At 43.5% G+C, this 15,248-nt stretch overlaps 1 protein-coding gene across 1 annotated transcript in view; it reads left to right on the top strand.

The window, feature by feature from the left end:
* The window catches only part of Pigu (phosphatidylinositol glycan anchor biosynthesis class U), an 82,930-nt gene that overhangs the window by 50,389 nt on the left and 17,293 nt on the right, over positions 1 to 15,248 (top strand). The window contains 3 exon segments of the mRNA NM_001246807.1: positions 4,064 to 4,218; positions 6,421 to 6,564; positions 8,410 to 8,534. Coding sequence (NP_001233736.1) covers positions 4,064 to 4,218; positions 6,421 to 6,564; positions 8,410 to 8,534 — 424 coding nt within the window.

Consider the following 15,248-nt stretch of genomic DNA (forward strand, 5'->3'; position numbering starts at 1 on the left):
CTTGTTCAAATCTAGTGTTTATGGTATTTGCTTTATGGTTCTAAAAGTTTTGTTTTATCTTTTAAAGCTGTTCTATCACCCCGTGTAGTATGGTTTTTTTTACAGTAGGTCCTTTAATTGACAGGCAACAATTGAACCAAATTTGACATAGAGGCCTATGAGAGTAGCCCCCCCTCCAGGTGTTTTCCTGATGGCAAAGGGTTTCCTTTTCTGTCCCTTGTTGATCTACATTCATTGGTCTAATGTCCTTTGCCACACTTTCTGCATACTCCAGAAGGTAGGGGTCTTGTGTTTTGATTATTCCTAGAAAAAACATTGTTCCTAGGAACACCCTGCCTACAGTCTCTTTTTAGAATACCTTGTTTGCCACAATTAAAACACCTGATGCCAGGCGGAGGTAACGAACGCCTTTAATCCCACCACTCGGGAGGCTGAGGCACGCGCATCTCTGAGTTCAAGACCAGCCTGGTCTACAAGAGATAGTTCCAGGACAGCCTCCAAAGCCACAGAGAAACCCTGTCTCAAAACTCCCCCCCCCAACAAAAATTAACAAAAAAACAAAAACAAAACACTTGACATTTTGATTTTTTTTTCCAAGCCTCGGAAATCACCTCTCCTATCCAAACATCATCATGGTTATGAGATTCAATATTGATTGTATCTTGGATCCATTCCTCTGTGGGTCCTGATCTTGCCTTTAAAGGCCTAATTACCCTTTTACATTGTGAATTAGCATTTTCAAAAGCCAAAGATTCAATTATTATTTGTCTAGGTTCTGAGTTTGGTATCATTCTACTTACTGCTGAAGTCAATCTCTGTGAAAAATCAATGAAGGTTTCTTTTGGGCCCTGTGTAACTTTAGTAAATGACTCAGTTCTCTTTCTTACTTCTTCAACTCTGCCTCAAGCATTCAAGGCTGCTGTACAGCATAGAGCCAAGGCATGGTCATCAGATATAGACCGTCTTTACACGTCAGCATAGTTGCCCTCTCCAGGAAGTTGGGCTTGGGAAATTTCCATACCTCTAGCCCTACTTTGTTGTTCAAAGGTCCTAGCCTCATCTTTTCTCCAGGTCCTCCACTGCAGTTGAAGACCAGGTTCTGATACTGCTATAACCAAGTCTTTCTAAGAAAATTGTGTGGGATAATTCTGTTACTAGTTGACCATGAATTTCACATCTGCCTCACAAAAGGTGAATGCGTAGCACATGAGACTATCAAGTCCTTAAATCTCCTCAAATCTAACATTTACATAGGAATCCAGTCAGCTCTTCCTTAGTCTTGGGGATATCTGTCATTTGGCAGTTGTTCCTGTATAGTTACTAGATAAATTAAGGTTGGCTTTTTTTTTTTTTATAACCTTAGGCTGTTCCTCTAATTTTATAATGTCATGGTGAGGTTAGTTAGCCTTTAAATTCCTTTCTTTGTCTGAATATCTCTATCTGTTTTATTAAGTTTTTCTAAGGCTTGTAATTTATCAGTCAAAATTACATTATTTTCTTTAGTAACCTTTTCTAAGGTCTGTATCTTGGCACTCATATCAAGCAACTTTTTTAGGGATAAAATAAGAATTACCAAACCCATAATGTTTATAATTAACATTATGTAAATCACAGCTAAGTTAATTAAACCCTCATTAATTGTTCCTATTATTATTATTATTGTTGTTGTTGTTGTTGTTTGTTTTGTTTTTTAAGGCGGGGTTTCTCTGTGGCTTTGGAGACTGTCCTGGAACTAGCTCTCGTAGACCAGGCTGGTCTCGAACTCACAGAGATCCACCTGCCTCTGCCTCCCACAGTGCTGGGATTAAAGGTGTGCGCAACCACCGCCCGGCTAATTAAACTGTCCATTTCAGAATCATACAGAGACCTAACTCCCTCTGTTTGTAATAGTGTTTCCCATTTTTCAATGTGGTAAAAAAAAAAAAAACACCTCTTTCTCTCTTTCTCCCTTCCTTCCTTCCTTCCTTCCATCCTTCCTTCCTTCCTTGCTTCCTTCCTTTTAAACTAATTCTCCCCTTTAATAATTCCCAGGTGTCTCACCAGCTCTGATGATGATGACAGTGAAGTATGAGGCTGGCTGTCACTGCATAGCACATCTGGGCAGACAAAACAGGTGGTGCACAGCTTGGCTGAGAGCAGCTGCAGCTGCTCACCTTTAGCTGTGAGCTGAGAGTGTGTGGCGGTTGCAACAATAATAGAAGCTTGAGTGATGTGAAGGCTGCTACCTAGTGTTGCAGCAGCCTGAGGAGCAGGTCCTGGGGAAGCCTGCAGTCCACATCGAAAGGGAGCTGGCTGTCTGAAAAACACACATGGGATTGTGCAGAAGGATCACTTGTGGAGGGAACTGCATGAAGGCAGAGCTGACTGGTTATGAAGGACTAACTCCAGCAGTGGTATTTGGAGTGCAGGCGCCTGTAGAGTCTGGGGCTTGTGGAGATTTCTGTAAAGAGGCTGCAACAGGAAAATCCCAGACTAGCTTAGAGGACTTGGAGAAAGAAAGGAAAAGCCAGCTGGTGGCACAGAGGCTCCTGCGTGTACAGCTCCATTGGTTGCCAATGGTTTCAAAGCCAGGGGCTAGTGGCTGTCTTGTGAATTTGTGGATGCCAGGTGAAGCATTAATCTAATTTACTCTTTATCAATAAAGAATCAAAAGTCAAATATTGGGGTAAGAACCTGAAAGATCAGAGAACAAGGAGCAGCCACCAGTTATTTCCTATATCTTCAGTTCCTCCATGCAAAGGGGCTGAGATCTTCTCTCTGCCCTGCTTCCCTACTTATGTCTCCCCATCTACAGTCCTCCAGGCCTCTACGGTCAGCTCGTGGTAGCTCTGCCCTCTGACTCCAAGCAAACTTTGTCAGAACACAATCAAAATATCACACAACAATGTAGCCAGGGCTAGTCTTGAATTCTTGGGAATCCTTTTACCCCAGACTCTGTAACACTGAGAGTTCACAGGTGTGAGCCTCAATACACACCTTTTGATATGTTGTTTGATTTTTAGTTTTTCTTTCTTGTGAAAGGCAGAGAAATATTAACCCCTCCCACCAGTTATTTTTAAACAGGGTCTCGAAGTAAAAAGAAAGAAAGATTTTTTATTACCATTTTATTTCATACTTGCTTTTTATGGGAAGAACAGGGATAAGTTATCATTGTGTATCTCTGGCTGGCTTGGAACTTGATATGTAGACCAGGCTGGCCTTAATGTATTTTTTGTGGTGATGGCACACGTATGCCACAGTGCATATGAGATTGTCAGTGGACATCTTGTAGGATTTGGTTCTCTTTTCCACCATGTGGATCTCAGGGATTAAACTCAAGCTAGCAGGTGTGGTGCAAGTGCTCTTAACCACCAAGCCATCTTGCTGGCCAATGTATGTCCTTCTAATATGCTTCATAAAATTTTTATGCTTAAAGTCCTACATATGTATAAATAATACATAATATTGTTGGGTGTAATTTCAAGATAGCATGAATGTTATTATTTTCTATCGATTATTTGGCAAGTTTGTGCTATACCCTCGAATGTTGAGACTTAGCTATGTGGACATACATAGGTGCAGTTTACATGTCATTGCTAGCATGCCATTGTCCCGTTGCTCCACAGTCCATGCTTTCTTCCTGGTTCAGTGATTATCTTCTCATTGGTATTTTGTGCACATCTCCAGAATGCACACCTGGAATAGTGATAGGAGGTCTCATCCATTCTTAATACCTTTTTTCAAAACATTTGTATTTTTTTTCTGATATAAGAAAAGTATCAGGGCTGAGTGGTGGCAGGGGCAACATACATCCTTAGTCCCAGCACTTTGGAGGCAGAAGCAGGCGGATCTCTGTGAGTTAGAGGCCAGCCTTGATTTACAGAGCTATTTCCAGACAGTCAGGGCTGTATAGAGAAACCCTGTCTCGAAAAAACAAAAAAAACAGAAAGAAAGGAAGGAAACAGCAAAATTGTAAACCTATGTGCCATGGCTTGATTTTTATAGGAGGGATCTTTATGTATAAGCTGAGAGGTGTTTTTTGTCCTTGGTGTCCCTAAATGTCCTATTCTGGCCTCTCTCCTAGCGGCAGTACATCCCTGTGAAAGTGAAGAGCAAAGCCTTCTGGATCTTCTCTTGGGAGTATGCCATGATGTATATAGGAAGCCTTGTGGTGATAGTTTGCCTCTCCTTCTTCCTTCTCAGCTCTTGGGATTTCATCCCTGCGGTCTATGGATTCATGTAAGTACAGTGTTAATGGGATATGGATATAGATGCTCAATTTATTAAAATCTCTCACATGCAATACTGATAACCCGATTGGTGCTCCGTGCTCTAGTTTCCACAGTCCTCTGAGATCCAACCAGAACCCCGAAAAGAGAGGGAGTCCCCTTCTCCTCAACTCTTTATTCCACATGCCTTCTACATACTTGTGACCACGCCCAAGTGGTCGTGGTCAGATCTCTCCCTACAGTACAAACTTCATAAGAGATTCCTGGAAGCTATTTTTTGTTTGTTTGTTTGTTTGGTTTTGTTTGTTTGTTTGTTTGTTTTTGTTTTTCGAGACAGGGCTTCTCTGTGGCTTTGGAGGCTGTCCTGGAACTAGCTCTTGTAGACCAGGATGGTCTCAAACTCACAGAGATCCGCCTGCCTCTGCCTCCCAAGTGCTGGGATTAAAGGCCTGCGTCACCAAAGCCCGGCTGCTAATTGGGTTTTTGCAGCTCCTAGTGGAGTAAGAGGGAGAAGACTATGCAGGCAGTCTACAGCAGGGGTCCTCAGGTTTTAAGACTCCTCAGCTTCTGAAATCCAGAGTGCTGGCCCATCCCTAGGGGCTCTAATTCAATAGGTATGAGATAGAGATCAAAAATTTAATCTCTCTAGTATTCCTGGCACTAGGGTAGAACAGGGAACAAAGTTTGAGACCTCTGCTCTTTTACACCTTTGATTACACTTCTGAGGCTTGTAAGATGACCAAATGAGTAAGGTACTTGCCCTTTTTAAATTATGAATTGGAGACAGGTATGGTGGCATATGCCCTTAATTGTAGCACGTGGGAAGCACAGGCAGGCATCTCTGTGAGTTCAAGTACAGCCTGGTCTACATAGTGAGTTTCAGGCCAGCCAAGGGTACATAGTGAGACCCTGTCTCAAAAAAGACAAAAAAACAAAACAAATAAACAAAAAACCCAATAACATAAAAATAATAAAATTATAAACAAATTAATTTCAACATTGCTCTTTTTCAAATAAAAAATATGGTAGGGGCAGCAGTTAATACTCTTGTCACTGCCGGCCTAGTGCCCCTTGCTGTCTTCATCATTTGAAAGACACACAAACACAAACACACACACAGCTCAGGATGTAGCCCAGTGGTAGAGTGCCTTTCTAGCATTGTGGAAGTCCTGAGTTCCATCCCAGCTCTGAAAAACAAAGACAAAACCACGAGAGAGAGAGAGAGAGAGAGAGAGAGAGAGAGAGAGAGAGAGTATGTGTACACATAGGTAGCTTTTGAAAGAGCCAGTATTGCAGCCAGTTCTTATGCTATTTAACTATACAGAGGTCTCCTAGATAAACTCAAAATTTTCAGATGAGTTCTGTAGTCCTAGGAATATTTGCACAACCTGCTGATGGCTCCTGAAGCCCTTGGAAAAGTCAGTTGCAGGCTCAGGCATGCAGTCTTCTGGCTCCTGCTGTGGGGATGTGGAGCAAGAACTGGGAGGAGCAGGCTCTCGGAGCTTGTTCCTCTGGGCAAGTCTTTGGAATGCCCAAAATAGATTTTGTTTATTTAAGTCTCCTTCCTCTAGCAATACTGAGTAGCTCCTGATTGTAAACTGGCCTGATGTAGAAAAGCAGGGCTGCTCTCTTGATTTCTTTTGTTGTTGTTGTTGTTTTGGTGGGGTTTTTGTTGTTGTTATTGTTGTTTTGTTTTGTTTTTCTGAGACAGGGTTTCTTTGTGCAGCCTTGGCTGTCCTGGAACTCCCTTTTTCATTTCAGATTCTTTTAGCTTAGCTGGTTTTTTTGCTTGTTTTGCTTGTTTTGGGGTTTGGTTTTATTCCCTCATGTCACCTGTTCTAGCCTTGAGCTCAATATCTAATCAAGAATGATTTTAAACTTTTGATCCTCCTGTTTTTACATTTGGGCTTAATGCAGTCCTGGGGGTAGAAGCCCGGGCCTGTGCACTCTAGGCAAGCACTCTACCAACTCAGCTGTATCCCCAGTCCTGAGCTAGTATGTATTATAGCTTCTATTCTGGGCATCTTCAGCCCTATATTTTGTAAATTGTCTGTATGGAGGTATATAGAGAGCTCTTTATACTACTGTGACCTTTAGATGGATAATGCCATCCTTGGTTGCCTAGTAGTGACCTCAAATCTTGGGAAAAGCAGGGCAAAGCAAACCATTTGTAACTCTTCTCTTTTCTCTCCTTGTGTTTTCTTAATTCCAGACTTTCTGTTCCAGATCTCACTCCAAACATCGGGCTTTTCTGGTACTTCTTTGCAGAGATGTTTGAGCACTTCAGCCTCTTTTTTGTCTGCGTGTTTCAGATCAACGTCTTCTTCTACACAGTCCCCTTAGCCATCAAATTAAAGTAAGTGTGAGGACCTGCTGTTTATTTGTCCACCCTCCCTCCTGTGGCCTGCCTGAGCTATCCTTTGGACTGGTACCACCTGCCATCAGGCTTTTGACTTTTTTGTCATGTGCCAGTATCCAGGGTCAGCAGTTGAGATTCACACACAAGTACAGGCTGCAGGGAGGATGCTTCGGAGCCCTGGTTTCCCCCTGGTCTCACCTGGAGGTGCCTGGGGCCACATTTTAGTCTGCTCACCATTTCGGCAAGAACAAAGGTTACACTGAGGATGTCTTTGGGGAAAGTGGGTCTGGTTGGATGTTCTTGATCAACAGCTCAATTATGATTTATCCAAAGGATTCCAATTGGGTTATTTTGGAGACTGGGCATGTACAGCCCTGTTTGATCTTTGATCACTTTTCCTCAAATGGGGCTTTCTGTGTAGTTCACTTCTACAGTGTAAGAGCTGTCATTGTGGAGCCTGCTTCTTCCCAGGTACCTATATAGCGCTGTGAGATGGGTTGATAGCAAACTCAGCAACTTGAAGGCCAGCATTATTTCACTTCCATCATTCAGTTTTATAGTTGATAAATTGTTGCTCAGAGAGATGAACAGTTCTTCTTGAGCTACACAGATAGCAAGCAGTGGAGCTGGGGTTCAGGCACAGGTTTGTCTGACTCCAGAATCTGCTCATCTACTTGGACTGTGCCAAGTTCTGAGGAGAGCACTTGCAGTAGTCCCAGAAGTGGCTCCATTACCCTGGCTTCGGAGCCCCTGACCAAAGGCCTTATAAGCAGGCATCAGCTCTGTGCAGAGTCTTCCCTGTGCTTGTGCTGAGGGTTATTGAGAGGGATCCGTAACTGGCTTTTTCCTATTCACTTCCCTTCAGCTCTTGGTGTTCTCAGAGGGGCCGCTTTAGGACGAGGCATGCCCCCCCACCTCCTTACTGGTGCTGCAAGACATGTGAAGCACCAAGGAGAGGAACATAGTGGTATCAGGAGCTCTGTAGACATACAGCTATACCACTGACTTCATTTCTCTGAATTTCAGTTTCCTTACCTGGGAAGGACAGGGAACAGGAATCTCTGCCTGGAGGGCTGGCTGAGGTGCTGTGAGGATCGTCTGAGATGATACAGGAGAAACTGCACAGAACTCAGTATAGAAAGAAAGGAGATGGGAGCCATGGCAGTTTATTAATTTAAAATCAGTTCAGCTGTTACTAGTTTAAGCTCCCAAAAATTCCACTCTGAGACAGACATGGTAGTTGCCTGTAATCCTAGCACCTAGAAAGTAGAGGCAAGAAAATCATAAGTCCAGGGCTGGTCTCAACTATATAGTGAGTTGGAGGCCAGCCTGTGCTACATGAGATCCTATCTCTAAAACACAAAAGAGAGAATTCTTGGCCCCTGAGGAGCTAGCAATGCTGCATGTAACGTTCAGTCCTCGGTCTTAACAGTAAGGGTCTACATGTTGCTCTGACCACATTTTCAGTGAGCAAGCCATCAGCCAGCAGGCACTTCCTGTTTTGGACCTGTTGACAAGGGCCTTTGCTGGGAGAGGCTGCCTGATTTCTCTGACAAGCAGTCATTTAGGCTACTAATAAGGAAAGCTGACTTAATTTGCTTTCTTGATTTGGTTTCTGGGGACCAGGCCCAGAGCTAGTAGACAGGAAGTGGCTATTGATGGGCAGTGTCCTGCAAACTGTATCACTGGTGTTTGTCTGTTCTTCCTTGCCACTTCTGGGAATTTCTTGATCTCTGCAGTTTGCTGCTGTGCTACTGGGGCCTGGTGGGTCAGGAGTCTCTAAGAGTGGGACTGGTCCCTGGCTAATCTCTCTGCATGTTTGTCTTCCCGGCCCTGCTCCAGGGAGCACCCCATCTTCTTCATGTTCATCCAGATTGCCATCATCTCTATCTTCAAGTCCTATCCAACGGTGGGAGATGTGGCCCTCTACATGGCTTTCTTCCCTGTGTGGAATCATCTCTACAGATGTGAGTAGTCTGACTCTCTTCACAAAATAGATTCCAGTCCATCTAACTCTTGGGCGAAACAGCTGGGAGAAGGGAGTTAATGAGCATTTACTGGGCACCTGTTGTGCTGCAGCACTGAGAAAGAGGAGGCAACCTACATGCATGTGCCCGTGTGCCTCCTGGGCTGTGAGCAGTGCTGGAAACACAGATAACTACCATTTACAGACTGCGCCTGACATTGTCAGTCATTAGCTCATTAACTACCATTTACAGACCATTGTCAGTCATTAGCTCATTTGCTCTTTGCATCATCCCTTGAGGTACAGATGAGAAAACAGGCACAGAAAGGGAGAGCTACTTGTTGAAGGCCCTGTGACTGCTGTGAAACACTGGGATTGAAGCCTGGCTCTTAGAGCCTTGCCCAGTGCTGTCCAGCCTGATTTCTCTAATGAGGACCATACCCAGTGGCTACTAATATAGAGACTAAATTTTTTCTTGTTTTTCTCTCCTACTCCCAGCTTTTTGAAATAGGGTCTCATAAAGCCCAAATTGGCCTTGTGTTTACTATGTAACTGAAGATGGCCTTGAACTCCCGTTCCTCCTGCCTGTACCTCTCAAATCTGGGATTACAGAGGTGTACTGTTATGCACAGATTTTGTTGTTTGTTGTCATTTGTTTGTCACACAGCCTAGGCTGTAGCCCTGGCTAACCTGAAGCTCACTATGTAACCCAGGCTGCCCTCAATTTAGAAGCAGTCATCCTGTCTTAGCTTCCTAAATACTGAGAATATAGAGTGAGTCATGGTGCCAGCAGAAACTGATGTTTTTATTTAAATTCAAATGTAGGATGCTACATATGGCCAGGCTTCCTATTGGACAATGGCCAAGTTTCCTATTGGACAAGTGGCAACTGTAACCTTGGGTTTTGAAAACCAGACTTCCTATAAAGACCCCTCAATTCTACCTATCTCTTATAATATGGCTCAGAAATGTTCTGTGTTACTTAAGCCCCCAATGTTTCCCAAATTTGGGCTCATATTCCCCCCATCCCTCTTGGTAGTTCTGTTCTGTGTCTAAAGGCTCCCTTCTGGCGATATCTTTTGCCTCAGTGTTTCCAGCACCCACCATGGATTCTGACACAAAACTATTAGCGAATGCCTGTAGAAGGGCTTTTGAAGGCTCCCTTTGAAGGAAGCAGAGCCCAGTTATCCTCCTGATTCTCTGTCTTCCAGTGGGAAGGGAGCTGTGTCAGAAATGAACTCCAAGTACAAGCTTCAGAGGAAGTTAGTTTTGGGGTTGTCTGGGTGTCAACCAGGAAGTGAAACTGACCAGCTGCAAGTAGGAAACCTATCTGTAAGTGTAGGCCCCAGAGTAAAGGTAAACAGCTAAGTGGGTAGGACAAGCCCAGGCCAGGTGTGACGCTTGGGCCTGGTGGAATGGTGACAAATCTGAGCTGACTGAGGGAGGTAGCATCATCTTCTGCTTGTGACATCCTCGTTTCACAGACAAGAATCACCCAGTGATGAATCATGAGGCAATCAGAATATGTGGACATGCCTTGGTCTGTGGGAAGGAAAAGCTTCAGGCACTGGTCTTGCTCTCTCTGAGGCAGGTTGTTTTCCTTAGCCGTCTGTCCTACACAGAGTGTTGTCCCTTCTCAGGGGCAATATGCAGTAATCTCACATTGCTGATTCTGTTTATAGACTGACTAGAGCTTCAGCCTGCCTCCCGACTTTCTGGGCGGCTGCTTTAGCCTTTCTGAGCCTCTGGCTTTTCCTTTTCCATCCACCAGATGAAGAGAGTATCCTGGTGTGGGTCCTTAACCCCAACACTTAAAAGGCTGAGGCATGAGGATAGCAAGTTTGAGTTTAGCCAGAGCCACATAGGGAGACTTCTCTTTCAAAATAAAGTATCTTTCATGAATATCTTTTTAATTTTGAGAAAGGAAATATATGAATAGTACTGCACTTGTCATCAATAATTAACCAGGGTCATCACCTGCATATTTCCACCATTAAAGCTTCAGACTTAGCATCCAGAGACATTGAAATAAATATATGTTTTTTTAAAACTTAAAATAAATTGTTTTATGCCTACAGGGATGATGAGACAGAGAAGGAAGAGGGGGTTTCCAGAACCCTGGGTGATCTAATAGACTCTATTAGTAGAGACTCTATAAGTAGAGGCTGCTATTGACTGACTGGGCAAGGGCATGGCTTGTCTAAAGCTCTTCGGAGAGTAGTGGCTGCCATACTTTGCACTGTATAGGGACTTCTCATGTTTGGGACTTGTCATCTATGAGTTATTATAATCACTTGTAAATGTCTTTAGTCCTAGGCCTTGGGACCTCTGATTTCTGTCTACTCAGATTTTGAGAAGTCTTTCCTCCTAGTTGAATATAGTTAATGTTATAGGATGTCCCATTTTGAAACACCTGCTGCCAGTATTGATCTCCCTGCTCCCACCTCATCTGTTTTCTTATATTGATCAGTGGGGAAGAAAAGAATAGGCCCTTCCTTGGGTATAATGCTCAATCACACCAGAACTTGGGAGGCAGGGTCAGGTAGATCTCTGAGTTCAAGGCCAGCCTAGTCTGCAGATCAAGTTCCAGGATAGCCAGGGCTACACAGAGAAACCTTGTTTTGATAAAAACAACAAACAACAGCACCAAATAAATGAATAAATGTCAGTCACTGGCTTCTGTAGCCTTGGGTCAGGATGAGTCAGGCAGATGCATACTTGTGGTGTTAGAGAACAGCCTGCTGGCCGAGCTGGTGCCAGCTGCAATGCCCCAAATGCAAAGCCAGCTACCACGAGACTGGAGTTGAACATATGCTGTATTTCTTTTTGTTTTTTAAATTAACTATTGTGTAAAGGTAAAAGAATGTTGATTAAAATACAAATAAATTATAAGCATTATATACTGTAAGTTCTCATGTATCTAGCATTTAATTTAAGAAAAGAAACATCTCTTTAACCTTTGAAGCCCCTTAGTTCCCTCTGTGACCCTCCTGATGAGACCAGAGATTTTAAGTGATATTTTTTTTCTGAACGCCTGAGGCTCAAGGGAAAAGGGCCTAGTCAGAAGTTTCTGTTTTTCAGTGTGGTGCCACAGATTGGATAAGCCATCCAGTGAATGTCTGGGGAACTTGACTCCATCTGACCTAGCAGGTCTGATGAAAGGTGTAGGCCTTGGTCATCTCTGACACCTCTTGGTGCCTGGAACAAGCTGTCCTGTCTGTGCCTCAGGTCCTCCCCAGTCCCATCTGCTCTGGCATAGAGCTTTAATCTCCCAGCCTTCCAGCCAGCAAGAGTGAGTAGCAGCTCCCTGTCCCTGCAAAGGTCACCACTGGCCTGAATCCAGCTGGATGCTAGTGAAGGTTTTCCAAGCACATTGAAGTCTCTTTGCAGCCCAGAGGCTACATTCGTAGCCTCTTTCATTTTGTACTCAGTCTCTTTCCTTTCACCCTTTAGAGCCTCTGTCTCTGCCTGAGTCACAGAACCAGGAGCCACTTGGGCTACCAGGCCCTGCAAAGTTTTATTCTAGTAATAATACATGTTCTTTTCAGCCAAGATATTTATAGAGGATGAGAAAGAACCACTGAGAACTGAAATACAGTGGGGGAGTAAGCAGCTCTGTTCTCCTTTCTTCAGTTTGGAATGCTGCTTGATGATAACAATGTGATAACAGTGTAAACATAGCTTTTCCTGGGCTCCCTACCCTGAGAGAGAGCAAGAGGCCCAGGCTCCCTGGCAGGTCTCAGGAGAGCTGAACCAGGACTTTGGCCCTTCAGTGTTGACCGTCCAGGACAATGGAAATATCAGATCAGAAAAGGCAACCTTTTCTGATTCCTTTCAGGCCTCCAGGCTAGTGTCCAAATTAAGGGATTTCCTACACCACTAACATTTGAAAAATGTTTTTTGGGCTGGAGAGATGGCTCAGAGGTTAAGAGCACTGACTGCTTTTCCAGAGGTCCTGAGTTCAATTCTCAGCAACCACATGGTGGCTCACAACCATCCGTTATGAGAGCTGGTGCCCTCTTCTAGTGTGCAGATACACATGGAAGCAGAATGTTGTATACATAATAAATAAATAAAATTTTTTAAAAAAAGAAAGAAATTTTTTTAAAGCTTTTTATTTTGGTGGTGGATGAAACAGCTACCAATATTGTCCCCATTTTAAATGACTTGTGTTGTTTTGAGACTGGGTTCTTCTGTGTAGCTCTGGCTGTCCTGGAACTCACTGTGTAGACCAGGCTGGCCTCAAACTCTCAGAGTTCTGCCTGCCTCTGCTTCCTGAGTGCTGGGGCTAAAAGGGTGCATTGCCACACCCGGCTAAAGTGGCTTTTTAAATGATAATAACAAAAGAAGGATTCTTATCCTTCTTTACAAAGAATGAACTGTAGCTGGGCATGATATTTGGAAGGTGGAGGCAGGAGGATTAGGAGTTTTAAGGCCATGCTATCCTAGGCTACATATCAAGTAAGGCTAGCCTGAACTTTATGAGTCCCTGCTTCAAAAAACAAAATCAGCCAAACAAAATTAGTGAACTATATGTTGCCAACACAGCTTTAAAAATAACCTCAGTGAGCCAGGTGGTAGTGGCGGTGGCGGCGGCGACCGCGGCAGACACCTTTAGTCCCAGCACTACAGAGGCAGAGTCAGGTGGATCTCTGTGATTTCAAGGCCAGCCTGGTCTACAAGAGATAGTTCCAGAACAGCTAGGGCTACACAAAGAAATCCTGTCTCGAAAAATTAAAAAAAAAAAAACCAATAATAACCTCAGTGGGGCTAAGAGATGGCTCAGAGGTTAAGAGCACTGTTTGCTCTTCGAAAGGTCCTGAGTTCAATTCCCAGCAACCACATGGTGGCTCACAACCATCTGTAATGAGATCTGGCACCCTCTTCTGGTATGCAGGAATACATGCAGGCAGAACACTATATACATAATAAATAAATAAACCTTAAAAAATTATGTAAAAATAACCTCAAACTACTTTGTTCTATTAGTCCACACATTAGTGGTGATTCTATGGCAGACTGTCAGAGTCCATATTCAGTTACCCAGGAAACTTACAAAACCTCTGTGTAGGCTGTACCCTAGACTCTAGTGGGACTCCCCTGTTATTTGCAGCTAGAACAGAGAATTATCTGTTATCCAGTCCCCTTCCAGTGTATCAGTCCAGTGATGGTAGAACTGAGAGTGACCGTGAGTGCCTCATTTTGTAAATCTCCAATTTTCTGGGCATGATGGTACACACCATTAATCCCAGCACTTGAAAGGCAGAGGCAGGCTGATCTCTGGTTCAATCCCAGTCAGAGACAGGCTATTCAGGGCTACAATGTAAGACCTTATCCTAAAAAAAGAAAAGGAAAGAAAACTGGTTTCCTGTGAGTCTGCATCAGAGAAGTAGTAGGAACAACACTTCACTGAGTTCCTGCTGGGGACCAGGCCCAGTGCAGATGATTATATCTTATGTTGTTTAAATTACTTAATTTAAAATATGTACATTAAAATACAATAAAGTAGAAAGAGAATTAACAGTGACATCTTCTACTGTCAGAGATGACTATCAAAAGAAAACAAACTGAGTACCTGTGGTCAGCAGAATAATTCCCTTCCTCATCACTCCCAACAATGTCCATATCACTAATTTCAGAACCAGTGAATTTGTTCCCTTTTATAGCAAAAGGGACTCTACAGTAATGATTGCAGGTGCAGTATAAGTATAAGGATATCTCAAAGAAGAAAGGTGGAGGCCGGAGAGTATGAAAACTGTATCTCCAACTCAGCTATCTGTGAACTTAAAACTGCTCTAACAAATCTAACAAAGTCTTCTAAACAGAACAGCGGATAACCAAGGCATGGAAGAGGCAAGAATGGTAACCTCTAAGATGGATTGGGTCTCCCAGTGCCAGAAGCTGTAAGGGGATTATGAGCTAAAGACTCCAGGCCCCAACAAGCTGGAAAAGGCAAGCATGTAGATTCTCCCCAAGAGAATCCAGAAGGAACACAGTTCTGCCCAGACCTTGAGTGTGGCCCAGAAGACCCATTTTGGACTTCTGACCTAAGAAATGGGTAGTGGTAAATTATATTTTTTAAAATGCTGTTATGGAAATTGGCTATAGCAATAGAAAACTCACATAGTAATAAATACAATGTCCAGTTTTGTTTTTTTTTCATACCCTTTTGCTGTTGGTGATTTGTGTTTTGAGACGGTTATAAGTTTCTTACTTATGTAGCCATTCTCCCTCCGGTGCTGTAAGACCAGGTATTTGTCAACAAATCTGACTTTTGCACAAAGTCTCATGTGATTCACATAACAGGCATTTTAGCCCCATTTTAGAGATGAGGTAGCTAAGACTTACAGAACCTAAAGACTGATGAATTTTTGTGGTGGTGATTTTGTTTTTTGTTTTGTTTTGACATAGGGTTTGTAACCAAAGCTGTCCTCAAACAACTCCTCTTTCCCCTGTCCCCAACTTCCTGTGTACTGGAATTATAGGCATGGGCCATCACACTTTGCTTGCCAGAGTAGGATATTCACTCATCTCTCCCTTAAAGTCAACTCTTTGTGTGGCCACCATCTGTGCCCTAATCTAAACTAAACTCTGCCTGCCTGTCCAAGCTCTGGTATAGTGCTCCCCCCTATAGGGTCTCAGCCTTCCTTCTGGAGCAAGGTGTAATGTAAGAAAGAAGGGCATTGAAAAGGGGGTTGTGGGCTGGAGAGATGAC

This window comes from Cricetulus griseus, chromosome 6 (assembly GCF_003668045.3).
Source record: "Cricetulus griseus strain 17A/GY chromosome 6, alternate assembly CriGri-PICRH-1.0, whole genome shotgun sequence".
Lineage (NCBI taxonomy): Eukaryota > Metazoa > Chordata > Mammalia > Rodentia > Cricetidae > Cricetulus > Cricetulus griseus.